Below are 26,805 nucleotides of genomic sequence, written 5' to 3'. Positions count from 1 at the left end.
CTGGAAGGAGTACTAGGAGTTTTTGTGATTAACTCCCCTCTTCCCAGAAAAAAAATTTATACACAGCCCCATAATGTAAAGCTTATCTGTTCCACCTGAAGTGGACCCAGAGTGAAGTCCTTGGGATGTATGTGGAAAGCGACCGTGTTGTTTACAGGAAGAAGAAATCAACACAAAGGGCAGGATAGAAGCATTGTGTAATGCCTATCCTGCACCCGCTCCACAACCCAGGGAAACCCACTTTGGCCATGTACAAAAGGTCTCTCCCTAGGGTGGATGGCCCTTGGAGGTTCCAGGTCTTATGCTTACGTCAAGATAAGGACTCCTTGTTCAACAAGACTTGTCAGAACAGTAGCCCCACATGGTTTTCTAGAGTCCAGAGGACCCCACCCCTACCATCAAGGACCGTCCTGTGGCATCCCAAGCCATCCACATGGCACTGAGCTCAGACCACTACCAGCGAAACTACCCCCAGCTTCTACCCTCCCCACTGCCTTCCAGGGGCCCTCCCCAGTAATATAGAGGAAGCAAAGGCGAGAGGGTGGCCAGAGGCTTTGGCAGAGTGACATTTATTTGCCAGGTTCAGCAGGTACACAGCCCACCGACCTTCATACACCAGAGCAGACCCACAGGCATGCAGGGAGAAGGGCAGGACTACCCCCGAGTGCCAAGCGAGGGCTGGGACCAGTGTGGCTGCCTGCCCAGGCTCTAGTAGGGTCTGACAAAGGGCACCTGCCAGGAGCCTCCATTAGGAAACTGGGGAGCTTTATTCACTCCCTCATTCCAGCAAAAGCAACTCAGCATGGCCCAGAGACACCTGGGCCTCTCTTTAAGCCTTGATAGAAGGGGAAGTGGGTCATAGACATAGAGAGTGTTCCTGTCTATTTCACTGTTGAATTGAGAGAGCAGAAAATCTGGCCCCGTGAAGGGCAAACCCCCAAATCAGACTACGGGACACTGCCAGGCAGCAGGCCCCCTGCCTGGGATGGAGAGGACTGTGGACTGAGCCTAAGGGAGCCCATCTGGGAAGAGCCAGCGGCAGCTGTCCTTGTTCAGCCCAGGGTAAGGACCCAGCTAGGCTGGTACACTAGGTCCTGGGTCTGCACTCCACCCTCCCAGATCTCATGGCCACATCCTAACTGCTCCTCCTTCCCCTTGCAGGCTCCTGAAGCGCAGGACCCAGGAGGTCAGGAAACAGCGCAAGGGTCTTAGGAGAGACATCCCAGGGACAGAGGTGGGAGCTTCTACCCCCAACTCATTCTCTTTCACTCCTGAGGACCCCCATGGCTACCAAGCAGCGCCCCCAGCCATGTGACCCATCTTGTCTTAAAGCATTCTGCCCGAGATTACAGCATTCTCTATATCAGCCTGTTTCCACTCCTAGAGCAGCCCACACACCACAGGCACATACCTTCATGTGCAGGAGCCTAAGACCGCTGACAGGGCCTCGCTGGAGGACCAGCTCTCAGGGCAAGGCCACCCAATTTAGGGCCTGGGAGAGGATGGGACCTTCAGGGCCTGCCTGGGTAGGGGGGAACTGTGAGGCAGAAAGGGGAGGGGGGCAGGGGAGCAGGGACCTCCTGAGTATCCCTAGAGCAGCATCCCACAAGAAACAGAAACTGATGAAGCTAGCAAAAGACAGAAAAAGCCACAAGGAATCCATGCAGGGGCTAGGGCTGGTCCCGCCTCTGGCCTGCCCATCACTCACGCACATACACACAGGAGATGAGACTGGTCTCCTGTGGCCCCCAGACATGCCCCATGCTGGGAGGCAGGGGCGGGGGGGAGCGAGGGCATCATGCCAGTGACTCTATGTACAGTGAGAAGCCCCTCATCCACTCTCCCACCCTCCTGCCCATCCCCCGCCCCCCACAGCCTGCCCCCTCAGCTGGTCTCCACCCTCCGAGACTCCTGGGCACAGCCAGTAGCCTCTTCCCCTTTACTAGAGGGTGGAGCCTGGCCTGTTGCGCCCCCTGGGGCTGTGCTGTCCGGCTGGGTCAAAGCCGGCTCAGGGGTGGCAACAGCCTTGGCAGCCGGTGTGGCACTACTTTGGGTGGTGGGCACGGTGCTCTCTTCCATGCCTGGTGTGGCTCTCCCATCAGTGGCTGGAGTAACACTTCTGTCAGTGGCTGGGGTGACACTCCCATCGGTGGCTGGGGTGATGCTCCCATCAGTGGCTGGGGTGACGCTCCCATCAGTGGCTGGGGTGGTACTGCCATCTGTGGCTGGGGTGGCACTACGGTCGGCGGGGGCCACATTCTCACTCTTTGTAGCATCACCCGCTGTGGCTGGGGTGGCACTGCCCCCAAGGGCTGAGGCAGCTGCACTTGCAGCCGTGGCCCCGCCTGCAGCCCCAGGGGTGGCAGTGTCTGTGCCTGGAGCAGACTGGGCTGCAGCCGTGCCAGACTGCTCTGGGGCCCTGAGCCGTTTCATGAGGGTGGTCACTCGGACAGCTTTCTGAAAGAAGGACAGTGGAGAGAGGCTCAGAGTGAGGCTTATGGAAACTGGATCTGTTTCTTCACAAAGGCCAAACCCAGACCGTTCCATGAGGCTCTGGCTGCCTCTGACCACCCCAGGGCCAGGGACCCAGCTGCTCAGCACACCTGCCTAAAGGTCATAACAGTGACTACAGCTACACCTGATGGTTTAAGAAAAGCCTGTGTATGTCTGCAGGGGTGTGATGCAGGCAAGAAACTGGTGCCAGAAGGAGCACTGGGGATCAAGCCAGGAAAGAGCCATCCAACCCTTACCTTCCACTTAGCTCTGGCAAAGTTCTTTTCAATCTGGGCACAGACACCATCCTTAATGTTCTTATCAGAAGCAGCATTGCCAGAAATCCTGGAAAGGGTACAAGTGTGTCTAGATCTGAGGGCATACGGCCTTCATGGAGACTGTGCCCTTTCCTTATAAGATCCTAGGCAGACCCTCTGAGCTGGCCTGAGCTCTGGGTACCCCCCTGAAACCCAACTCAAGGCCTCAAGGATGGAGGCTGCTAGGTGTGAGGAAGACAGAGGACAAGGAACCCCTGGCCTCTCCTCCCATCCTTCCTGCCTGCCCCCCTGCTCCCTGCTCACCACTCATGGGAGATGGCCTCTTCTGCAGTGATCCGCTGGTCTTGCTCCACCTCCATCAGCCTTGTGACCAGGTCTTTGGCTGGGAGAAAGCCAGGGAGAGTCTAGGCATGGGCACCCCTCTCATAGTCTAGAGGTGATGAATGGGCTCGGGGATGGGATCAGAGTCCAGCAGAGAAGGTTGACAGCAGTCCCCCACACCAGCCCTTTACTCTGCTCTCATGCTGGGTACCTCCTCACCTGCCTGTGAAATGTCATCCCAGTATGGAGAGTCAAACTCATAATCACCAGCCAGGATTTTGCGGAAGAGATTCTTGTCGTGGTTCTCATAGTCATCTTCCTCTACCTCCTCATAGAAAGGTGGATTCCCTGAAAGCCTGCGTGGGGGCCCACACTCAGGGTCATTCAGGAAGGCCATGGATGCAGACCTTCATCCCACCTCACTGCCAGCCTGTTTGCCCACTGATCCACTCACAGGATGTACATGATGACTCCAATGGCCCAGCAGTCCACAGGGCGTCCATACCGCTGCCGGCCTACCACCTCTGGGGCTGCAAACAGGATCCATCTGCTGGTCAGTATCAGCCCTGGCCTGGCCTTGTACACCCACACCCATTTGCTGGGATGGGGACTTCCTCCTCCACTACCCTGAGCCAGTCCTTGAAGGCTGTGTCCCACCCTGCCCTGCCCCACTCCCTGCTTGCCCAGGTATTCGGGGGTCCCACAGGGCTCCTTGATGAGGCCATTCTCTAGCTTAGCCAGGTGAAAGTCGCTGATGACGATCTTTGAGTTCTTCAGTCGGTTGTAGTAAACCAGGTTCTCCAGCTGCTCCAGCCAGGAATGGCATGCGGGTGGGCAGATGAAGACACCATGAAACCCTCAGAGGCTGGACCATGGCCCCAAAGTGCTGCCCACCCCAGCCCCAGGCCAGCTGCCAACTGACCCTTCAGCCTGGTTGCCGGCCTCACCTTGAGGTTCCTGTGTACGATCTTGAGTGAGTGCAGGTAGGCCACCGCCTCCAGGACCTGCCGCACCACGTTGCTCGTGTCTCGCTCCGAGTAGTAGCCCTGGTCCAGGATCCAGTCAAACACCTCCCTCCCCGTGGCCCTGAGGGACACCAGCCCCTGAGCCTGGCGTGGGCAGGATCGGGGGTGGGGCAGGAGTATGTGGGCAGGCTACCGACACCAGGCAGCTGGCTGGGCAAGGCACACGGGCCTGAGACCCCAAGGGTCCAGAAGTGGGGCTTGCCCTGGCTGCAGAGGGCAGAGCAGGTATAGACCTGGGAGGACTAAGGACTCCTGGAACCCCAGACCCACACTCACAGCTCCAGGAAGATAAAGTACTCCTTGCGAGTCACAAACACATCCACCAATTGCAGGATGTTCGGATGCTTCACCCTGGCGGCAGAGAGAAGAGCCAAGCCCTAGAGCTGGGAGAAGCCCCTCAGAGAGGCTTTGGTGGCCACTGTGGGCCACAGCACACTCACTGGCCGGAGGCTGGTACTGCTTGAGGTCCCTGGCCCTCGAAGCCCTGCCCTGCTTCCTCCCCTCCCCGTCGCCACCCCAGGGCCTCACACTCACATCTTGAGGATGCCTATCTCGTTCTTTGCTGCCTTCCGCACCTTGCGGCCATCCCGCTTCTGGAACTTCTTGCAGGTGTGCAGCTTGCCTGTCGTCTTGTCCTTGGCCCGGAAGATCTCACAGAACTCCTCACTGCAGCCAGCAGGCACTCCACTCAGCCCTGGCCTCAGCATGGGCTGTACTCCACTCCCCTTTTCCCAGCCCTGGCCCGCCCACCCTGGCCCAACAGACCCGGCACTCACGTCTTGATGACCTGTCCCAAATCATATCTGTCAGTCACCTCCGATGGCTGGTTATAGTTCTTCTTGTCGCCCAGAGTCACACACCCAAACGGCATTGCCGGGCTCTGAGCTGCAGACAGGATGGGGTCTGGTTCAGCAGTCCCACTCCCCACTTCTCCGCACAATGTAGAGGTTGTCTTTGGGAAACCCCAGCCTGGCTCAGATCAAGCCAGAGGCCGAGTCTACACCAGGAAGGGCTAGAGGGTGGTCAGACTGGGATCCAAGCCCTGCCTTTTTGGCCATACTTCCAGCCATTTAGCTTGGCTGCCCAAGCTACAACAGCCCCTGCTTATGAAAAATATATTAAGCTGACATATCCTAGACTCATTCTGCATTATGTATAATCAAAAAGAGATTTATCAAATGATTGATTTAAATTTCAGTGATTTCACAGATGAAGGGGGTTGTAGCTACCCACCTGTCAGAGTCATCTCCACAAATCTAAAGATGCCAGGCACTGGCAAAGATGCAAAGAACATGAGCACTGCTGGTGGAGGGCAAGTTTCTCGTTTGCAAAACAGTTTGGTGAAGCTACTGAAGTCGAACATTCCCTAATAACCAGCAATTCCACAGCTGAATATATGTCCTACAGAAACATATACATTAGTGCAGCAGGACATACACTCATACAAGAGTGCTCATGGCTGCAATATTCCGAATTGCCCCAAACTGGAAACAGCCCACATACCCATCAGCAGCAGGATGTATTGTGGGAGAGTCACACAATGGAATATTATTACACAACAATGGAAATGAGGGGAATGAGGGAACTACAGCTCTACCCAACCACATGGTCAATCTCACCAATACAAGTGTTGAGTGGAAAAAACCACAATACATAGAATGTGAATCTATTGATACAGAGTTCAAAACAGGCATCACTAAGCTATACTGTTTAAGGATACAGACATACTGGTCAAGCTATAACTCTAGGAAGTAAACAGCATGAGACCTCCTAAGAGAAACAAAAGAGGTTGTGATTGGGGGGGATTCTGGAGGACCTATTTCTGAATCTGAGTAGTGGTTTCACAGGTCTGAGCTTTATAATAATTTGGATAAATGTACGTACATGTATTGGGTTCATTCCTAGATTTCTGTTATATTTCACAATAAAAAATGTGAGTAAAAATTATGGCCCTACATACTGCCAAATACTTGATCGCTATCAAAAAGAATAAAATAGATCAAAATGTGCTGCAGTAAGACAGTGTGAGAAAAAGCAGGGGACAGAACAGTGGGTAAAGGGTGCTACACTGGGGTAAATTTTTTAAACTTTATGTATCTGTGTACACGCAAGGTCCTTTCTGGAAGAAAATAAGAGTCCCTTTGGGGGAAAGAATTGGGTGTCAGAGGGGCAGATTTATTCTGTTGCTGTTCAGTTGCTCAGTCGTGTCCGACTCTTTGCAACTCCATGGACTGCAGCATGCCAGGCTTTCCTGTGCTTCACTGTCTCTCTCAAACATCATCCATTGAGTCGATGATGTCTACTGTTCATTCATTTTCTGTTAGAATTTGTACTGTGGTTGTTTTTACTGATTTAATAAATACTGCATTCAGGCACAGTGCTTGGGGTAGTCCTCAGAGGGAGAACCCCCATCTGGGTAGAGAAGCGAGGAAAGGCTTTGAGGAAAAAGCAGCATTAAGGCCGGGCCTTAGAGGGAAAGGATTTGCCAAGAGGTGTGCAGGGGTAACGCTCTGGAAAAGCAAGACAAGCCTGCATTGTGCCTCACTGCCAGGGCCCACAGGAGACCTGGCCATTGGGCCCAGGAGAGAGGCCTCTGGCCACGGGTGGCTACTCCAGGCAGAAGGAGGAGCACAGCTGACTGCACTAGGTTCCAGGCACTCTGGCACCTGGAGCGTGGCACCCCACGGATCTGCCACCCTGCCAGCCCAATCCTCACCTGGGATGCAGGGTGGACTGGTGCCCGCACCCGCAGGAAAAGGCCTTCGAAGCCCTTGCTCAGAGGTAAACCTCAGGAGGAGAACTGGTGAGAGAGTCCGGACCTTCCCAGATCTGACTCAAAGTTGGCCTCCTTAATGCCCGGTTGGTGTGACACTGGGGTGATAACACGCTTCACACAAAAGGCTGCATTCAAACTGCTCTGCTTCTGACTGTGCACGGTCTCTCACCAGCCTGATTAGCACTTGCTGTGCAAAGCGCCTGGCCTGGGGCCTTGAATACCTAGGCGCCCTGCCTGAAGTGATTCACAGCCACAGGGTATGGAGGAGAGAGGACACTCCCACCCGAGGAAGAAGCTTGCTCAGAGGGACTCTGCCAGCCGGGGTCAAAGGCCAGGACCCACATAAGCCCCTTGGCCGGCCCTGGCTGGCGCTTGCTTCCTCCCAGGAGGAGGTTACCTGCTTCCCAGGGCACCCAGTCCTGCAAATTCTCCCTCAAATTTGCCCTCTGCATTAGGGAACAAATTCCACCATTCCCTCACCCAGGTTCTTTGGGCTCAGGACACAGAAACGCATTTTTCATCAGCATGATTCAAGCCAGGGCTTAAGCCATCTTGTGAAGTACTGCAGAGGCAAACAAGAGAAGCTTTGAAGATCGTCCCCGACTGCGTATCTTTGCCACTGTGGTCACAGCCTGGCTCCTGCATCTGCCGGGAAGGAGCATGTGGCTGGAATCCCACTCTCACAGCTGAGAGCAGAGGCGAGGCCACCCACCACTGCCGGCCACCCATCTCTAAGGCCTAACAATCCGAGAGAGGGGGCTTGCGTCAGTTGCCCCGATGGCTCTGGTGTGCAGCGATTCCCTTTCCAGACTGCAATCCAAGGGCCCTTTACTGGGTGGGAGGGTGATACCTCAACCTGCAGGTCCCCTCGGAGGGCTGGAAGGGACCTATGGCTCAGCTCTGCTGCTCTGCTTACACCATTCCCTCTGGCAGGAATGCCCTTCCCCCCAAGCCTCCCATCAGTATCCTATTTGTCACGGCAGAGTTATTTATAACATTCAAAAAATCAGCAACTACCTAAACAACCAACAACAGGTGACTCGCCAGCTCAACCGTGTCCACACAGTGGAGGAAGTGTGGGCACTGTCAGGGGCACTACCCATCCTGGCCTCCCTGTGGAGCAGCCTCCACGTGAGCCGGGTGCCAAGACCAAGGCTAAATCTCTTCTTTCCTTGTGATTCCCGACGTTCTAAGGTTATTTGCGCCACAGATCGTTGGCGACCATCCTGAGGTTCCAGGTTCAACATGGCCCTTTGCTGAGATAACTTCCACCACTTCCACCTCCCCCTAACCCCACGCCAATAGCTCCCTGCCCAGCCATGCAGTGTGGGAGGTTTTGTATATGCCTGTCCCTGATCTTGGCCCTGCTTCTGGTCGTGCGTATGCACTCAGACCTGCAGGGACCCAGGGCCAGTCTTGGGGGTCTGTCTCCACCGTGGGGACCTCTGCTCAGTCACATCAACCTGGAGCCATATCCTGAAGCCTCATGGAGGACACCTGCCTCCCCGCTCCCATGGCTGCCCTGATCTCAGCCAGTCACTACCTCCCTTCACCCATCTAACTGCACTCACTCGCCTCCACCCGCAACCTGGCCCCAGGGCGAAGAGAGGAGAAAGAGGGCCCCTGCTTCCGATTAGCATCTTGGTCCCTTCCACCCCCACCCACTCTCCCATCTGCTACCCACTGCTGCTGCTTAGGAGGCTGCCGGTGTGTGTATCAAGCCCCAGGCACCTGCTTGCAACAAGGGCAGCCCTGGCCCCAAAGCTGAGAGGAGCAGCTGAGACATCGTCAAGAACAGTAGAAGGCCAGGCAGAAGGCCTGGACAGCCCAGAGTCAACATCCAACAGCACAGAGCTCCCTCCCAGTGACATGGGACCCTGGCTGGACCTCAAGTCCACAGTGGAACAAGGGAGGGCACAGAAGTCCCATTGCAGCCATTTCCCTAGAGACATGCTGCCTTCCATTCTCTGCGGAGAAACTGACTGGCGTGCACAGGGGGTGGTCCCAAGGGAGCTTGGGGGAAGCGCAGAGCCTGGGGAGCCTCTGAGGGGCCTGAGGGCCAAGCATTCCATAACTACTCAGGTCTGGACCCCTCGGGCAACGCTGATGGAGCCTCAGCCTATGGGTGCCTTGGTAATAAAGGGTCCCAAGCGGCCCTATTGCAGCCTAAGGAAAGTCTGGCCCAGGGGAAGCCTGAATGGGACAGAGGCCCCTCCAGAGGTCCAGGGGTCCCACAGAGTCCTGGCCCCTCCTCCACTGGGGTCAGCCTGGTTCCGGCCCCACCTTTCATACCCATAAACAGGAGTTTCCTGCCACCCTCGTCCTCTGCCATGTGGGGTTCCAGATCTTGCAGTAAATCTAGGGAGGCCAGGAGGGGCCCAGGAGGCCTCCAGCAGCCTCCCAACAACTGTGGGCAACACCTCCCGATTTAGTGGCAGCTGTGAACACCAGCCTGCAGGCACCCTCTCCCCTTCCCTGCTGTCTACTTTCAGGGACCAGAGCTGGGTTTCCTGTTGTAATCGACTTGCCTTGGTCCGAGCTCTGCCTAGCATGAGGCAGAGATTTCATCCACAGGATGGGTAGAAATAGAGACCTCGCTCTCAGGTCTGTGTCAGGAGGCAGAGTCAAGTTTCTCGTCTACCATCCAGCTGCTTTAGGTAACTGGGCAGGGGCCTGCCCTGGCTGGGCCTTGGTCACTAGTTCCGGCTGCTGACTATCTCCCATCTAATGAGAGCGCATGCGGGGTTGCGGGGAATGCTCTCCAGTCTTGGGGTGGGCATACAATCCAGTGCTGTCTCCAGAAAGTTAAGCCTTCAAACATGCAGGCTAAGCCAAGAGCCAACTGACCCCTTCCAGGCACCCGGGTTCCAAGCTTTGAGCCCCAGAAAGAAAACCCACTGGGGGCCCTGCTGTCCTTTGAGTGGAGGAGCGGAAATGCAGAAAAGGCCTTGGGAGTAAAGGGTTGCTATGGTGATGGAAGTTTTTAAAAGGGGGGAGGGGTAAGGAGAGGTGTTATTCAAACCCCTTCTCCAAGAATTCCCTGAGACTTTTGTCCTGATTCCTTCCCTATGTGTTCTGTGACCCAGGTCTTCATCAGGAAAGAACTGGGAGACTTTAGGAAAGAGGGGCAGGGCCACAGAGAGACAAAGGCACAACCTGCGGTGGAAGGGGGGGTAAAGAATTCATATATAGTAAAAAGGATGCAGGCACAAGGACACAGGAGAAAAGGTGGGCTGGGGGTTTTGAAGGGGCCTATGGATGTCCAGCAGAGCCCTAAGGTCTCCATGACCATGTGCTCTGCACACCTGGGCCAGGAGCTGCCCCTGATGCCTAGACCTTTGAGACTGACCCCTCCTGTATCCCCCTAGACTCTGAACTTAGTGTGGGAAGAGGCCATCTGTTGTGGTCCCCTCGGTCACAACAGTTCCTCAGCCCCTCTCCCTGTCACCAAGGCAGCTTAGGTAAGGCAGGTCCAACATGTCGAAGGCACAGGCATGGGGGATGGAAATGAAGCTTGGAGACCTGGCTGCTTCCCTTTGCAGCCCCTCCTGTCAGCTGACCCAGCTCTGCCCAGACGCACCAGCCACCCCCACCCCCATCTGCTCTTCCCTAGAGGCCTTGGGTCCCCAGGGCCTCTCTGGCAGCTCAGCCTCATTCCCTGCCACAGCTGCCCCCCTCCCCAACAGTGGATTTTGCCTGAAGGCCAGAAACAGCACCCCGAGCAGTCTAGAAACAGGATAACAACTGCACAGCATCCTCCCCACCTCACCGACTCTGCCTCAGTTTCCCTGGATAGAGATCACTGACTCTGTAGCCTTCTCCCAGGGCAAGGACTGCCCACCTGCCAGGACAAGGATGGGAGAGGAGGGCCAGCAGCTGATATGGGAAGAGGTAGCTGATACGGGAGGAGGATCCCTACCAAATGCTGTAAACGAAAAGGAGAGAGACCTCTGCTCCAGCCCAGGGCCCAGCCTGACACAGAGGGGAGCGGAGACACCAATTTCTCAGTTGAGGAAAATCGGGCCCAGCAGGTGCCTAAAGCTGACAGGAATTGACTGGAGATGGGGGACAGGGAGGACACCAGGTCCCTGCAGGTGGTCCTTGGGGGGCTCAAAGCCACCCTTGGAGGAGGGTGGTTGGCCAGTAGCTGGACTGCTGCAGACTGAGCTTTTGGTGATGGACAGAGAGCCCTGCTTCCTCGGAGGGAACCTGGTGAAGCAGGCTCTGCCTAGGGGGTGCAGACAAAAGCAGTTTGACACAGCTATGGGGGGCTGGGAGAGCCTAGGGTCTCTGCCAGATGCTACAGGCAGGGGAAGGCAGTCTCACTCTCTCATTGTTCACCCTGCCAGCCGGGGGCCCTGCTCCCCAACCGTGCTGCCACCCTGACCCCCTTCCCCAGTGCTGCTGACTCGCCCCCGCTGGCACAGCAACACACATGCGGGAGGCACACGTGTGAGCACCAAGCCCCGCACCTCCCGGCAGAAACATGTGCGTCCCCCACCCCCACCGCGCAGCGCTGGGTCCGTACCCTGGACCCCAGGGGAGGCCCCCGAGTTAAGGCTTGGAAGCTGGATCTCGCCTAGGGGGCTGCTGGTCCCCAGGGTCTTGAGCCTCCTCCCCCACCCCGCGGCAGCCCCGCCCAGCCCCCTTCAGGTTGTCGCCCATAAAGAACTCTCGTTGTCATGGAAATTAGTGACTGCTTAGCTGGAGGGGGGGGAGGGTCCGGGGGCAGTTGGGAGGGGCTGGAGGCGGCTCTGGGAGTCCAGAGGGACAGCTGAGCCCTCGCCCCTAACCCCCTGGGGCAGCTCAATGTTGGAAGGTTACTGTTTTCACAATTAGGAGCCCAGCGAGACGAGGGGTGGGATGGGGGACAAGGAGGGGAGATTGGCCTGGACTTGAGTCTCAGAGGCTTCCTTTGGGACCCCCGAGCCGTCTGAGGTGATGGGGAACTTCAGCCCAACCCCGCACGCCCAGCCCTGGATCTGCAGAGCCCGCGTACTCTGCCCGCGCCAGGACCCCAAGCCCTTGCAGCGCCCCCGCGCACTCGGCTACCCAAACCTCGAGCCAGAGACCCAATCCCTTAAGACCTCGCAACGTGCGTTCCGGGGGCCCACCCCCTCCCGGCTCACCCCGCACCTGCAGCGCTGGTCGGTCACAGGGAGGATGCGATCGCGGGTTCAGTGGGGGCGCCGAGGGCTACGGGGGCGGCGGGCAGAATCCGCTCCGGGCAAGCGGGGCAGACGCGGCGCCAGCTGCAGCCACTTCGGCTCGCGAACCTCCAGCATCTCCCGCCGCTCGCCGGCACCGGATTCGCACCCCGGGCCGGGGGCGGGCTGGGGGCGGGGCCTCCCTCCGCCGGCTCCGCCCCGACCCTGGAGGAGCCTGAGCCCGGAATCCCACTCGAAGAAGGGCTGATGAGGGGTGGCAGCAGAGACGGTGAGCACTGGCCTGCGCGGCCCGGGCCAGGCTCTCGAAGGTTCCCTTAGGCACTCGGACTGACCGGGCGACAGGGACTGGAGGTACCTTATGATGTTCATTGTAGAGGGTGCGGCAGAGTAGAAGGTGTGAGGAGAAAGCCTGAGTCCTGGAACTGTACAGGAGTGTCTTGGCAGGTAGTGGTCTCTAGGGTACTGGCACTCTTTCCAGCCCCCAAACTGAGTGAAAGTCGCTCAGTCGTGTCCGCCTCTTTGCGACTCCATGGACTATAGAATCCATGGAATTCTCCAGGCCAAAATACTGGCGTGGGTAGCCATTCCCTTCTCCAAGGGATCTTCCCAACTCAAGGATGGAACCCAAGTCTCCTGAATTGCAGGCAGATTATCACCTGAACCCACCAGCTCCCAAAACCTGACCCAAAGAGCAGAACCCACTAAAAAGAACCAACTGGGGAGTCGCTAGGGCAAGCTTCACTATAGACTGGCCTCCTCTAGCTAGTAAACACATGGGGGGGCGGTGCATGCAAGCTAGGGCCCCAGACCTTGGTGCCAGTCTGTCTGCCCACCCTCCCGTCCCCTCCTGCCAAGTCAGAGCCTTTCCCATCTCCAAGTCCCAGCCAGGGTGGATGGCCCAGTCTACCCCCTCCAGTGTGCCTCTGAATTTCTCAAGCTCTGAAAGTTACCTATGATAAGGGTAGATTCTGCATTCTTTCCAGTTTAATCACCCTTGAGCACTTCCTGAGCAGCATCACCCCTGGTGGCCTGGGCTAGGATACGGGGATACAAGAGAACTTACAGCCCCCAGGAGTCCCAGCAGACCTGTCCCCTGACCTGAGAACCTGACCTGACCTGAGAACATGCCCCCTGGTTGAGAACTGCCAGGAGGAGGCTCTGCAGGAAGTCCTTGGCCATTTCTCTGTCCCTTGTCATGGATGCAAGTGGACCAAATGCTTGCCATGCCACCCCCAACCCACGCCCAAGCCTTAAGGCCAGTGTCTGAAGGCCAGACTTAGGCTTGCCTGGAGCTGGGCCCAACCTCAGCCGAACCCTTCTGACCCCATCCTGGGTGGGGTCATCTCCAAACCTTTGGCCATGAGTGAGTCTCTCCTGGATGGTTCCCCGTGGCTGCAGGAGTCCAAGTCAGGAAATTGAAGCTGGGGCTGGGGCTGGAAGTCTAGCCTGGGACATGACTACTTAAGCAGGACCCATCAGTATCTTTCTCCTCAGGGGGTGTTGAGGAGCCTTTCACATCCTTCCTTGGCTTGGTCACAGCCTCTCGGCTCCCTGGGCTCTGGGTGGTCTCAGTTACCACACCGACTCCACCACTGGTGAGGACTCTCCTGGCGAGCTGGGCACAGGCCAGAGCCTGTGTCCTGTCTCTGGGTGCTCAGTTCATGTCTGCAGAATGAATGAATGGCCTAGCACTCAGTCCTTCCTACTGTCTGCCCACTGTCACTGAAACAGGAGTTCTCTGAGTTGTATGGTACATCGGATCCATGGCTTGCCAACCCCACACATCACACACATTTTCTGCCTTTCCTGAAGATCATGGTGGAGACGCGGGGCCAAGGAGAAGCTCCAACATGGGGGATTTCGAGGCAGGGGAAGAGGTGGCTTGCTAGAGCCTTGCCTGCTGCTGGCAGTGCTCCACCTCTTCTGGGTCCCGTGCACACTCCATGTGCCTGTGGGTGAGCACGTGGCAGGGTATATGTGCACACGTGTGATGATGTCTGTGAGTGTGCGCTCTTAGCCAAAGGAGATGGCAACAGCACAGTGTGTGCAGTGGTGCCCAGGGGCACGTGTTTGCATTCTGTGTGCACCCAGGCATGCTTGCGTGCATGTGCACAAGGACACTGTAGCTAGCCAGTCCTGGTCCCCTTCCTGCCTGACACAGGCCTCAGGACTGGGGAGTCCAACTCAGGGTGTGAAAACTGGACTCAGGAAGAGGGCAAACCGTGCCTAGGAGTGGGGTGGGCTGTGATGACCCTATATCATTGGCCATTTGTAGTCTGTCCACACAGGGCCGTCCCTCACTCTCAGGTATGTGCGGAGATACCCAGATCTCTGTCCTTTGTGGAGAGGGCACCCTAAAGATGAGAACCCAGGGTTGGGACCGGGGTGTGGCTTGTTCCTCAGCACTCAGCCAGAGGGGCACAGGCAGGGCAGGGCCTCAATATTTTGGCTTCGGCCACCAGCTGCCCTCCAGACAGGAAGTAGCGACACAGCCGAGTGCCTCCTCTCACCTCTTCCTGGCCATGGAAGACACAGACCTTTGTTCCTAGCCCCACTCTTCAGAGCTAGACAAGTCAGGGGCCATGGATTCTAGCCACCCCCTGACCAATGGGAAGCCCTGTAACACACGGTGGAGTTTGGGACTAAAACAGGGCAGTTGGCGTTGGCAATACCCCATAGCCTCTATTAGGATCTCCTAACGAGATCTGTATCCTATTCACCCTGTGGGCAGGGGTTGGCCCGGGTTGGGAGACAGAGGAGGCAAAGGGACCCCCCAGTTGACAGTTCTGGCTCCCACCAGAGAGGCAGGATAAGGTGGGAGTCTCCATATCCACAGAGGCCACAAAGGAGCCTCACCCTCCAGCTCAGTTTGTATCTCCCATCCAGGACCCAGGACTTATGAGCCCCCTACCCTGGTTCCTGCCCCACGGCATCAAAGGCCAGCACTCCTACTCCTTCATATTCTGACTGGCTGACAGAAGCCCCTGCTTACCTAGCACAGAGCTCCAGCCGTGGTTCGGACTTCAGAGGGAATCTGCACTTTCAGGTCAGCTCCCCCAAGAAGCCCAGATTTTGACACAGACCCTCCCTTGGAGGCAACAAAGCTCCAGGCCTCCCAGCCATCAATGGAACTGTTTGGCTATTGTCGATGTTGCTGACCTCGGCCCCCATGGAGGACCCAACATGAGGGAAGGCAAGCAGTCTTTTCCTCTGGAGCTTGGGGAGGGGGCTCCCCCACCCCTTCGTGACTCACTCCAGGCTGTGTGGGTTATTTCATTATGTTTGAAATTGCCATGGCAACTAGCTGGCAATCAAGGGTAATTGAGCTTGTCACCAGGGCAACAGGGCAAAACCCACAGCAGCCACTCTCTCTGGTTGCCCTTGGGGTGCAGTAAAGGTCAGGCTAGCCCAGGGCCAATGTCAGCCAAAGGGCTCTGGGCCTCCCTGGAAAGGACAGAATTGCCAAGGCCCACGGAATTCCAGTGTGTAGAGGAGGGTGTACCTTGGGAGTGCCAAGGCCCCCATCCCTGACCCCATGCCTGCAACCCCTGCCCTTCTCTCCGCCACCCTGTGCCTAAAATACACCATGGTAGTCAAAGCAAGCAGAAACAGAACTTTTATGTGCTCATAGATGGTACTTGTAAATGGCCCATGGGCCCTCCTCGTCATACTCACGGCGGCTGAACCACAGGCTCTGGAAGGAGTTCCGAGACGCCATGATGGAGCCTCCGAGCCAAGCAGCAACGGCCCGGTGCGGAGAGCCCAGCACGGTGGTACCAGGGCCCAGCTCCTGTCTCAGGCGCTCAGGAAAGCCAGTCAACAGGGTGCTGCCACCGTCCAGCACCACATTAGCCAGCAGCTGCTCCTGCTGCTTGGCCTCCAGCCGGCTGATACTGAGGAGGGCTAGCTGTGGAAGGCCCGGCTGATTGACGCCCAGCAGATTGGGTTGGAAGAGAGCCTCTGGGCAGCAGAAGCGCTCAGAGCCCAGTGTGATGACCTGCTTGTCCGGAAGCACAAAATCCACCTGGGTCTGGGACTGCATGCGGGCTAGCTCAGCCTTCATGTCCATGGCCACGTAACACCAGGTCTCTTTAATCTGGTTGACCAGCTCTGCCTTGAGCGGTGATTGGCCACCCGCCAGCAACAGCTGAGCCAGGTGTTCCGTAAGGTCGCAACCTGCCACGTCCAGCCGGTAGGTGTCAAGGGGGGCCAGATCCCCAGTGACAATGGGAGCCACGTAGGACGTGCCGTGGCCACTGCCCAGCACCAGCCCAGTGGTGCGCCCGTAAGCATAGAGCGCCAGCAGGGCCTGGTGCACTGTCTGCATGGCTGGCACATGGAAACGCTCGAAGAGTATTTCAGCCACCTTTTCTCGGTTGGTGCGCGGGGAGATGGGTGAGTCGGCCACAAGCACAGCCAGCTCCTCGGGCTGCACGCCCAGCCTGCAGTAGAACAGGTGCTGCCATAGCACCTCCAGGGCATCCCAGTCAGAGATCACGCCTCGATTTAGCATTGAATAGGAGGGCTCTTGCTTCTCGGGCACCGTGTACCTGGGCTGGCCCTGGACTGGGTGTTGCAGCAGTTGCACGCGTGAAGGCAGCACGCTGAGGACGTGGTCTTCTCCAGCCAGCCCGCATTTGGTGAAGCCTGTGCCTGTGTCAATCACCACGGCAGCCATGTCCTGGTAGGGGCCCAGCGAGTGGCGGCAGAGCACTGGGGACCGTACAGCCAGGGCATCCACGGTGGGCACCAGCTCGTAGCAGGCCCCACGGAGCAGGCTGAGGTGTGCAGCCACTGGCGAGTGGGTCATGTCCTCGGTTGTCAGCTTAAATTGGGGACCCTGGAGCTGAGTGTCCACTGTGACCATGGGCAAGACCTTGCAACCGGGGCTGGGTGCGGTGATCGCGATCAGGGAAAGTTGCTTCTCCTGCACCTTGGGGGAGCTGCCATGCTGCCAGGACAAGAGCCGATGTATGCTGGAGCTTTGGGCAGCACTGGCACCAACCTTTTCTCTGTTTACATAGACGCAGGTCTCCTCGGGGGGCATCCGGTGTACCTCCACATGGGTAGGCGGGCCCAGTGGCTCACCTTCTTGGCCCAGGGTGGAAGCCTGACCAGGCTCCCTAGTGGTCAGGGCACCCCTTGAGAGAGTGGGCTCACTGGAGATGAGGGGTTCTTGGGAAAAGGGAGGCTGCCTGGAAATAGGGGTTCCAGTGAGAGGAGGTTGAACAGGAAGTGGGGGCTGCTTGGTGGAGGGGGCCTGCTCAGCTAGTGGGGGCTGACCACCAAGGGGGGCCTGCCCAGCACGTTTGACCTGAGGGCTGTCAGGGTGACAGCTCTCTTTCTGATTGTGGCTGCCTATATCCTCCTGGAGTGGGGGTCTGAGCACCTCCTGGTTTTTGGCTGCTGGCACCGGCTCTGTGGTGTGCTCTGAGCTCATCCACTGTTGTTTCTTGGTCTGGTCCAGAGAGGTGTCCTGCATCCCAGGGGCATCCAGCATCCAGATAGTGCGACTCCCTTGGTTTTTTTCAGCATCAGGTTTGGACCAGCCAGGATCATGGGCATGGCTCAGGATCCTCTCTCCAAATTGGAGTGGTGTCCCCAGTAGAACAGGCCCTCCGAGCATCCCCATCCTCATGGGTGTCTCAGCACCAGTGGAGCCTCGTGATTCCAGGTGGACCCTGGCCTCTTTGGGAACCAGGGCCACCTCTCGGTAGCTTCCCGATGAAAGGCTGGAGGGCACGGGGCTGGACACCACGGCCGTGGTGGACCAGAAGCTGGAACGATCGCTGTCAGGGGTGAGGATGGGCATGGGCAGTGGGCGGGTGGGTTGCGTGCTTTCGGAAGCATAGATGGGTGGGTGGGTGGGCATGAGGCCCACCAACACTGCCCGGGAGCCCATGGGATCATGACACAGCAGCCCCATCCTGGTGTTGCCTGTGGCCATGTCAAACACCAGCACACGGTCTTCCACAGCATCCCGTAACTGGCAGGTAGGGGCACTGGAGGCAGGTATCTGCATGGCTTCCCTGGGAGGTACTGGGGCTGGGTTGTGGCCACTTAATTGGCAGGCAGATGGCGGCCTGCTGGAGCAGGGGTTGTTGCAAACATTGAGGGGCTGCTGACTTTGCTGAGTGCTGCGGATCTCCTGGCTGTCCCTCTGGCTCTTGGGGGTTCCTGGAGGCCCTGAGCCTGGTTTGGGGCTGCCTGGCCTAGAGATACCGACCAGGGGCTTCTCCACTTGCTTCTTGGGATGCCTGGGTAACACTGGCCTTTGGGTAACCTCGTGTACCTGGCTCTGGTCCTGGGATTTGTTTAGGGTGGGTGCTGGGGTGGGAGGCTCCTCCTGAGGATGGAAATTCAGTTTGTTCTGGCAGGATGTGACCCCTTTGGAAGAATCCAACTGGACTGGCCACTGGTTGCCATATTTCCCAGGCAAGAGGTCTTGGGACAGGCCCTTGGTGGTGGCTTTGGTATCAGTCAGGTGGTCAGGGTTGCAGGGATAAGATTCTGCTCCTGCCATTGAGATTGGATCCACACCTGGAGTACTGGCCCGGGTTGGAGTTGGCGTTGGAAGAGCCTGAACCGGACCTGGGCCCTTGCCCTGGCTCTGATCATGACCTGGAGCCAGAAAAGGACCTTGGGCTGCAGGTGAGCCATCTTCCCCTAAAGGGATATACGGTAGCCATCGGCTCTTCCTAATGCCCGCTGGGGCAGTCTGCTCCGGGCTGCAGGGGCCTTTGCCCCAGCCTACGAGGACTTTAGCTGGAGCCTTGCCCTCCCCCACCACCTGCACCTGAAGCCGGGAACAATAGAGTCCATGCTGGGCCGTGTCACTGGAGGCATCACCGCGCGTGTACACCGGTAGGGCCGGGGTCCTGGTCTCCATGACGAGATGTGTTTGGGCTCCCACGAAAGAGCCTGGGAATAAGCTAGTGGAGGGGAGTCTCAGGGTGTCCTGGGAGGCCCTCTCATAGCCACATTGGGAGGTAGCCTCCGTAGGCTCCCGGAGGTGCTGATGACAGGGCTCATGGGTGTGGGCCTGGGAGGCTGAGCCATAGGCCCCATCTGAGTTGGCCTCGGTGGACAGTGGCACCTCATGCCTCGAGGATGCGGATCCTGAGTTTATCCATGGTCCCTGGGACCTTCTAACGCCACCCCCCAGCTGCTGGCTGCAAATTGAGGGGTGGCCCTGGGGGCCCGATGGATCAGGGCCCCCCACTTTCTTGGTGACTTCCATAGTCCTGCTCCATGCCCTAGGTGCCCTGCCCCCGCTTCATTGCCGTGGCAACCCCACACATCATAGCACCCCCATGACCTGGGGGAGGGTGAGAGAGTGTGGGAAACCAGGGGCCCCACCCCCCTGAGGAATGGGGGCCTGCCCAGGGAATCTTGGGTAATGGGAAGAGCAAGGGATCCCCGTGAAGTCTGGCAACCCTACACTGTCCTCCTCTCTGACAGTCAGGTAGTCACTCTGCCCAGGCCAGCCCAAGAGCGAGGGTAGAGCTCCTAGAGGTGAAGGACCGTATAAGACCGAGGGGAAAAAAGTATAGGCAGGGAAGACGCCGAGCGAAGCCCCTGGGTTCCCAGTCTACCTCAGATGCCAGACTTGGCTCTTTTTCCCCATTTCCCACGTGGCAACTTGATGCTTAAACCCTGACCCACGGATGCCGTTCGAAGTGTGTGAGGCCCATGGGGAGAGAGGGGAGGCCAAGCCCCTTCACCACTCAGTCCTGAGAGCCGGAAGTGGGTGAGGGGCCCAGACTCAGGCTCTAACTCCCCTCCACCATGTTCCCCGGCTCCTGCTCCAGGGACAGACGCTCCTTGGCAGTCTTTCTGCTCCAGATGGTTTTCCTCTGCCTGTGCCTCCCAAAGCCCCCTCCCCAGAGCCACATGTCCTTCAGGCCCAGCCCAGTGTCCCACAGAGGTGGGGATGGGGGTGACATGGGTGGGGGTGGGGCCTCTGCTCAGAACCTTCCAGTCACAGTGTTCTAGCTCTTGTCACATTGTGTGAGCCTCACGCTGGCAGAATACTGGGCATAGGACACTGGACCAGCCAAAGAGCAATTATGTAATGGGGCACAACAGGGACACAGAGGTTAGGGGACTGCCCACGCCGAGGGCTCAGGGCTGGTTCCACACTGGGAGTATGGTGGGTGAAGGACTGGGTCCCGGGACCACACACAGTGAGGACATGTGGGACAAAGGACTGGGCTTGGGCAGCACACGCGAAAGGAGGGTATTAGACAGGTGGGCGGTTCCACGCTCCATTTCGTAGATGGCAAACAGAGGGTCCAGGAGGCATGGGACCCTTCTGGCCCACCAGCCCAGGCCCAGTTGAGCCTGGCAGCCATAGAAAACAGGCTCGGTTTGGGGACCGCCCCCATAGCCGAAGGCCTGAGTCTGGAAGTTCTGACTGGGGTGGGGTCAGACCTTCCTCCCACCCCCAGCTATGAGCCCTGGGCCTCTTCCCTCTTGTCCCCCAGGGCTATTTTCTCAGGCCTCAGTCTTTCTACCCAGGAAACAGGTCTGTGGAGAAAGCGGCTATAGTCTTGTCCTCTGAAACGGTGTGTTTTCACCAAAGTTAAAAATAGTGCTTATGGATGGCCATGGGGTGTGAAGCGATGTGACCAGGGACCAAGGCTAGCTTGGTGCTTCATCTGTACCTTCCTGGGCAAAGCCTGACTCAGCCACGGCTCAGGCCCCCAGGGCCCCTCCCCGTTCCCCAGATGCCGCTTTTGATGAAGAAGGGGGACAGAGGTCTCTGGACAGACTATGGTCCAGGAAGATGGCATGGCCCAAGGCTCTGTGGCCTGTGCATGCGTGCATTCACACACACACACAGGCTTGCTGAACACTATTCACCTCAGTAATCTGTCCCCGAGCATACTGCTTTTTTTTGTTTGTTTAATCTGGTTTTGTTTTTCCCCGTGACAGAGATGCTAGTAGCAGCCTGTTGTGCTTGTGGGAGGGCTGGAGCGGGGGGCGGGGAGAGAGGCCCTGAAAATCACTGCCTGGCCATCCCTGAGCCATCCCCCCACCTCCTGGGGAAGTGAGGCATAACCCTTTCTGCCAGGGCTGAGGTCCTCTGCGACAAACTGACCTGAGAAGGGTGTGGCCCACGAAGGAAGGACCAGAGAAGGCAGTCTGGAGCAGAGACAGCTTTTCCCACCTGGGACGCAAACACCCCTGATGGCAAAAGAGAACACCGACTGCTGTGGACTGGGCGCTTCCTCTGCACCTGGCAGTGCTGAGCACCGCGAGCCAGCCTCACAGCAATTCAGTGAGAGCCGGGTGCTGTCATCCTTATTTTACAGACGAGGCAACCAAGGCACAGGGAGGAGAGAGAAACTGCGGAGGTTGCAGCTAGTGAGTTGTAGAGCGGAATCCGAGGCCAGGCCACCAAGCTCGGGACCCACACTTCTGTAACTTCCGGTGCCACCACTGGGTGTCATGCCCAGGGCCAGGCGGGCATGGACTCTGCTGGAAGGGAACCAACATGCCTCCCTTCCGAGCTCTGCAGCCTCAATCCCTCGATACTCAAGCTATATCCCACTTGGCCCTACTGCTTCTCCCGGTAGCTTAGCAGGCGGCTCAGGCCTGGGAGGGGGCATTTTCCTGGCGGGCACTAAGCCAGTGCCTCCCAGGAACCTGGCGGTGCTGAGTAGGGGCTAGTTACTTACCCTGTGGGACCAGGCTGAGTCTTTTGTACTCACAATTCTTGGCTGATCAAAGCCCACTCGGCTTCATCCAGCTAAGGGGAGGGGCAGTGGGGCAGTCAGAGAAGCTCCCAGGCTGGGCCCCTTCTACCCAGCCCCTCTTGGGGATCAGGCAGGGACATTGCCCCTGTACCCCTCCCCCCAACATGTTTTTAAATAGTCTCTCACCAGGAAGAAGGGCATCCAATTCTATTTCTGATTCTGGAAAGTGAGGAGGGCCAACATGTTGCCATGGCAACCTGGAGAGCCCCTCCCCCCCAGCTGAGCCCATTCCCCAGGCTGAGGGCTGCCTGGGATGAAGGGGCCAAGAAGCAACAGGGAGGAGCTCAGTCTGAGGGGAGGGCCATACCGAGACTCTTCTGTGAGGGCAGGTTTCAGTGCTGCCTCTCTTCACACTTCACCTGACCCGAGGGCTGGCTCGGAGAGTTGGGGGAGCCCCAAACCCTGGGGAGAGGGTCAGACTCCAGGAGATGGGGACAGTCCGCTCACTCTGAGAAACCCTCCTTCCTCACGGATCAGGCTGGAATCCTCCTACCCAGGAGGTTCTGGGGACGGTAGGCAGGAAAGGCCCCGTGAGCAGCCAAGTTCCCCAGACCTGGTTTTTCAACACAGACATGTCTTGGGTTCGGTGGTGTTCCCAGGGGTCAGCTCATCAAGTCCCTGGCCCTGCACTCTTCTAGGTGACCTGCCTTCCCCGCCCTGCACTCTGGGAAGACTCTAGACATCTTAAAAAAAATCTAGGATCAAAAGGAGCCTTAGGGGGACTTTCCTGGTGGTCCAGGGACTAAGACTCTGCACTCCCTGTTGCAAAGGCCCTGAGTTCAATCCCTGGTCAGGGTTCTAGATCCCACATGCTACAATTAAAGAGCCCATGTACCTCAACTAAGACCTGGTGCAGCCAAATAAATAAATAAAATAAAATATGTAAAAAAGAAGTCTTAAGGGGCTCCCAGTGCAGCCAACCACTTGCTAATGGAGTGAAAAGCAATGCAGCAGCTCATCCCTGCCTACTGTCCAGGGGCTCAGACACCAGCCCTGTGTCCCAGAGGCTGCACATGGGTAGCACTTAGATCTGTGGCGGGAGGGCACTCCAGGCAGGAACACAGCCCAGGCAAAGGCAGGCTTCTGAAAAGCCCCCCGAAAGGACCTTGTTATCAACCCTCTCTGGGTGGGTCCTGATGGGAAACCAAAGCCCCCCCAGGAGGAAGGCTGTATCTGCCGCCTCTCAACTCTATACCCAGCACTCTGCATTTTCCTCTCCTCCCTGTGAACTCTAACTTCCTGCTTCCCTGGAAGTCTCTTCTGGCCCAGGTGCACCCATTCCATGGAGCTGGCACCTTCTCCCTGCCCCATTCCCTGCCTGATCCCAAATAATGGCAGTTATGGTGCAGAAAAGCCCAGCCCTAGAGGAAGCTGTGGTGGGATGAGGGGTGATAATACACCTCACCTGGGATGTGAAAGGCAGAATCCAAGAGTGAGGGAAGACGTGTCTTTTGAGCTCTAAGGCGCAGGAAAATTTAAATAACAGATGTTTAAACAACCTTCCCTGCAAGCCATGGTGCAGTGACCCCTCTGCTGTGATGTGTTACAGCTTAAAAATAGCCCACAATGAACCGCTCTGAGCTCCAATTGACTCAAGCTTACGTAACTCTGCGTGAAAGATGGCCAGCCGCACCAGCCACAAGGGAGGGCAACAGCAGAGCCACCCTGACTGCTGTCCACAGCTGGCTGAGGGGCTGCGCCAGCTCCCCCCACCACTTCCCTGGGAGCAGCCCCCCATCCAGCCAGGAGTCGGGAGGGGGGAGGAGGGAGTCCTTGCTGCCAGAAGCAGGGCCTTAAGACTAGCGAGAAGAGACCTCCCACCACACCTGCGATGGGGACGTGAGGAGGGCTGCCTTCCTGCCTGGTCCCTGTGGAGGGTGGGGGAGACTTTGAGAACAGATGGCTGGGTCAAAGAAAGCAGGGCAGGAGCCCATGGGGGCAGAGGGATGGGGCAGCCCAAAGAATTCCTTTCCACCTTTGAAGAGGGGGCTCCCCAGCTCGGAGAGACATGTCAGCAGGACCGATGGCTGGCTGAAGCTGTCACTACCGTGTAGCCCAGAGGAACTACAGAGGAGCCTTGGGGGGACTCTCCTGGTGGTCCACGGACTAAGACTCCACACTCCCTGATGCAAAGGCCCTGAGTTCAATCCCTGGTCAGGGAATTAGATCCCACATGCTGCAACTAAAGAGCCCCTGTATCAACACTAAGACCTGGTGCAGCCAAATAAATAAATAAAATAAAATATGTAAAAAAAAAAGTCTTAAAGCGTTCCCAGTGCAGACAACCACTTGCTAATGGAGTGAAAAGTAATGCCTGGTTCCCCAGAAGCTCATCCCTGCCTACTGTCCAGGGGCTCAGACACCAGCCCTGTGTCCCAGAGGCTGCACATGGTAGCACTTAGATCTGTGGAGGGAGGGCACTCCAGGCAGGAGCACAGCCCAGACACATGGGCTGTGTGCCTCTGGGGGCCTCTAAGTCTCCATGGTCCTGGCTGCACTGAATCGGCGGCAGCGGCGGGGGTGGGGGGGGCGGGGTCGGGGCGGCAGGAGTGGGGGAACTTGTGGCACGAGAAAGGGAGATCTGGCTTCAGAGCTAATTGAATCCTGCGATCTTGGCCACCAGCTGCTTTTGAGTCCCCTGTCTTCCCTGATGCATTCCCAGATCCCAGCTGCCCAGTCTAAGATCACAAGTTTGCGAGTGGCTAAACCAATATGAAGGGGAATGAGAGAGAAGGCAAGGATGCCCCTGGATCTCATGCTCCATCTGCCTCTGCCTGTACAGAGCCCCAGGGATTCAGCAATGTCCCTCCGCTCCCACCATCTGAGCTCAGAATAGCAACCATCACAGGACAGGCCCCACGAGCTGAAGCTCCCACAGAGCAACAATGAGACTGATGAGGGCCAAACCCAAGGACCCTCCCGCCACCTGCACGGCACAGGATGGCTGTCAGGACCATTAATACCTCTGCTTCTCTTCCACGATCCCAGCTCCTGGATGGGTGGAGCTGAAGTTGTGGGCAAATGGGTAGCCACGGAGGGACAGGAGCTGGTGCTAGGTTCTCTTGGCATCTAGGCTCATCGGGCTAAAAACTCTGACTGGAATGAACCCCCAAAAGAATGGAGGGAGAGACTAAGGCTCAGCTGGCCCCCAGTGCCGGATGGGGAATGCTGGGGGTGGTTCAAGTCATCCCACCTCCTCCAGGCTGGAGTAGCTCCACCTTTGAGCTGACTGGACTCTCACACAGACAGAGCAGAAGCTGTGGGTGAAGAGATGCTCGGTTCCTGGGTCTTCACGGAGGAGAGTTCTCCAGCCCAGTGTGGAGTAATAGGTGTTTTTCACCAGGGCCTGGCAGATGCCAGATCAACGCTCGGTTATCGATTCTCAGGGCTGCTTCTCTCCAGGCAGAGGCACTAAGTGTGAAAGATGCATGCTGGGTCTTCCTGAGCCTCAGACCCTCCCAGCAGCACCCACGGACCCCCAACCCCACCCAGCCCTGGAGGAGGGGCAGGTCTCCTACAGCTGCAGGGAGTTAGTTCATGCAGTGGCATCAGAGGTGCACCCAGGGCCTCATGGGCTGCACCAAGGGAATGACCGATGAAGTCATTGTCCCAGAAAGGTCTCAGGGTTTGAAATGGGGTTGTGTCTGGAGCCCTCAGGGGCAACCCCTAGAGAGCCTTTGGATCCCTGTGGAAATTCTCTGAAAGGCTGGGGCTTTGGCATAAGGGGAATCCCAGACCAGACTCCTGGTCCCCCATCAAAGCAGGTCGGTCAACCCCATGTCTGCCCTCCAGGTGCCAGACGACACTGACACCAGTGGGCAATCAGGAGGCTGTGAGTCATCTGCTGCTTCCTCAGCCCCAGCTCCCAGCCTGGCCTCCCTCCAGCCTCTCTTGGCACCTGCCGGCCCCCAGCCCCACTGAGCTGCAATGGAGGGAGATGAGGCAGATGAGCTGACACCCACTCCCCCCAGCTCATGATGGGAAGACTGGACTTCCAAAGCCGTGGGAGAAACCTGCGCTCATCCCATCCAGCCCCAGTTACAGGCCCGGGGCCCACCAGGGCCACCAGCAATTTCCCTCTTGCTCCGGCCCCTACTCAGGCCTCCCCCAAGGGAGAAGCAAAAAACAAACAAATAAATAAGGGAAAGGCAACCCAGGCTTCATGAGCCCTGGAAGCCACTCAAAGCTCCTGTTCTGCTGAGCCCATGGCGGGCAGCTAGGACTAACCCCTCCTTTCTTCCCTGGTGGCCCAGGCAGGAACTGGAAACCCTGAAGCAGTTCCATCTTCAGTCACTCCAGATGAACGTAGGACTATCAAATGGCTCTGAGAACAGAGTTCAGAGCTTGGGGGCTTCAGTGTTAGGGAGAGGCAGTGCAGTTCTGTCAAGCATCTGCTTAAGTGTGTCCCCTCCCTGGAGAATCCTGGCCCTGGAGGCCCTTGGCCCAGAAACAGGCCCGAAGCCCCACATTCTGGCTACATGGGAAACTGACACCCGCTGAGCGTCTTCCGTCTCCCTTCTCTCCTCCATAAGCTTCCCTCCCATCCAGAGAATCCCCTTCCTCTCTGAGTCTCTCTCTTACATACATATAAATACATATATATTTGGCTGCACCAGGTCTTAGTTGCAACACGTGGACTCTTTAGTTGCAGCATGCAGGATCTTTAGTTGAGACATGCAAACTCTTAGTTGTGGCATGTGGGATCTAATCCCTGACCAGGGATTGAACCTGGGCCCCCTGCATTGGGAGCATGGAGTCTTAGCCACTGAAGCACGGGGGAAGTTCCCTGAGACCCTTTCTTATCCTTTTCTTTTCTGGGCTTATGATAAGACCATGGTCCCTAAGCTGCAGAGACCCAGTGGGGACGGAGCCTCAGTCTAACTTCAGTGAAGCCTCTGAGCCTTGTCCTCACTTCCCACCCAGCTCCAAGCCTGGGGTCACCCTTAGATCCCCAGGATGAGATTAGGGCACAAGGACTACCAG

The 26,805-nt window shown here is 57.5% G+C and overlaps 2 protein-coding genes and 1 long non-coding RNA gene across 7 annotated transcripts; 1 reads left to right on the top strand and 2 right to left on the bottom strand.

Moving 5' to 3' along the window:
• Positions 1-552: 552 nt before the first annotated feature.
• Positions 553-12,203, bottom strand: CAMKV (CaM kinase like vesicle associated). 4 transcript variants are annotated; one of them, XM_061396895.1, is made up of 11 exons: positions 12,023-12,203; positions 4,894-5,002; positions 4,652-4,783; positions 4,394-4,468; positions 4,040-4,178; positions 3,776-3,896; positions 3,547-3,622; positions 3,312-3,448; positions 3,075-3,153; positions 2,751-2,838; positions 553-2,457 (listed from the first exon to the last, which is right to left on the bottom strand). In XM_061396895.1, the coding sequence occupies exons 2-11, from the start codon at positions 4,986-4,988 to the stop codon at positions 1,885-1,887; spliced, it is 1,515 nt and encodes a 504-aa protein (XP_061252879.1). In that variant the 5' UTR covers positions 4,989-5,002; positions 12,023-12,203; the 3' UTR covers positions 553-1,884. The 4 variants fall into 4 exon arrangements, with proteins under 4 accessions (XP_061252879.1, XP_061252878.1, XP_061252880.1 ...); XM_061396894.1 differs by having other exon boundaries at positions 12,030-12,202; XM_061396896.1 differs by lacking the exon at positions 12,023-12,203 and adding an exon at positions 11,422-11,496.
• LOC133235410 (uncharacterized) lies at positions 1,157-6,061 on the top strand. Of its 2 annotated transcripts, none has more exons than XR_009732546.1 (3): positions 1,157-1,234; positions 3,428-3,645; positions 5,316-6,061. It is a non-coding gene; the product is annotated as an uncharacterized LOC133235410 (long non-coding RNA). The 2 variants fall into 2 exon arrangements; XR_009732545.1 differs by having other exon boundaries at positions 4,450-6,061.
• Positions 12,204-15,661: 3,458 nt separating the features above from the next.
• On the bottom strand, positions 15,662-20,018 carry LOC133235392 (uncharacterized). The gene has a single exon (XM_061396869.1). It carries the CDS (start codon positions 19,299-19,301, stop codon positions 15,687-15,689), a length of 3,615 nt encoding a protein of 1,204 aa, XP_061252853.1. The 5' UTR covers positions 19,302-20,018; the 3' UTR covers positions 15,662-15,686.
• Positions 20,019-26,805: the final 6,787 nt, after the last annotated feature.

The sequence above is a fragment of the Bos javanicus genome, chromosome 22 (genome assembly GCF_032452875.1).
Source record: "Bos javanicus breed banteng chromosome 22, ARS-OSU_banteng_1.0, whole genome shotgun sequence".
Lineage (NCBI taxonomy): Eukaryota > Metazoa > Chordata > Mammalia > Artiodactyla > Bovidae > Bos > Bos javanicus.
The sequence above is the reverse complement of the archived record's forward strand: the minus strand, read 5'-3'. Positions and strand labels throughout refer to the sequence as shown.

Excerpts from the sequence above, each read along its gene's own strand:
- LOC133235392 (XM_061396869.1), bottom strand. The coding sequence starts at position 19,301 with ATGGAAGTCACCAAGAAAGTGGGGGGCCCTGATCCATCGGGCCCCCAG.
- CAMKV (XM_061396893.1), bottom strand. The coding sequence starts at position 5,480 with ATGTTCGACTTCAGTAGCTTCACCAAACTGTTTTGCAAACGAGAAACT. Across the intron at positions 4,179-4,393 it reads TACTTTATCTTCCTGGAGCT|GGCCACGGGGAGGGAGGTGT; the intron begins GTGAGTGTGGGT and ends GGTGTCCCTCAG. Across the intron at positions 2,839-3,074 it reads GAGGCCATCTCCCATGAGTG|GATTTCTGGCAATGCTGCTT; the intron begins GTGAGCAGGGAG and ends TACCCTTTCCAG.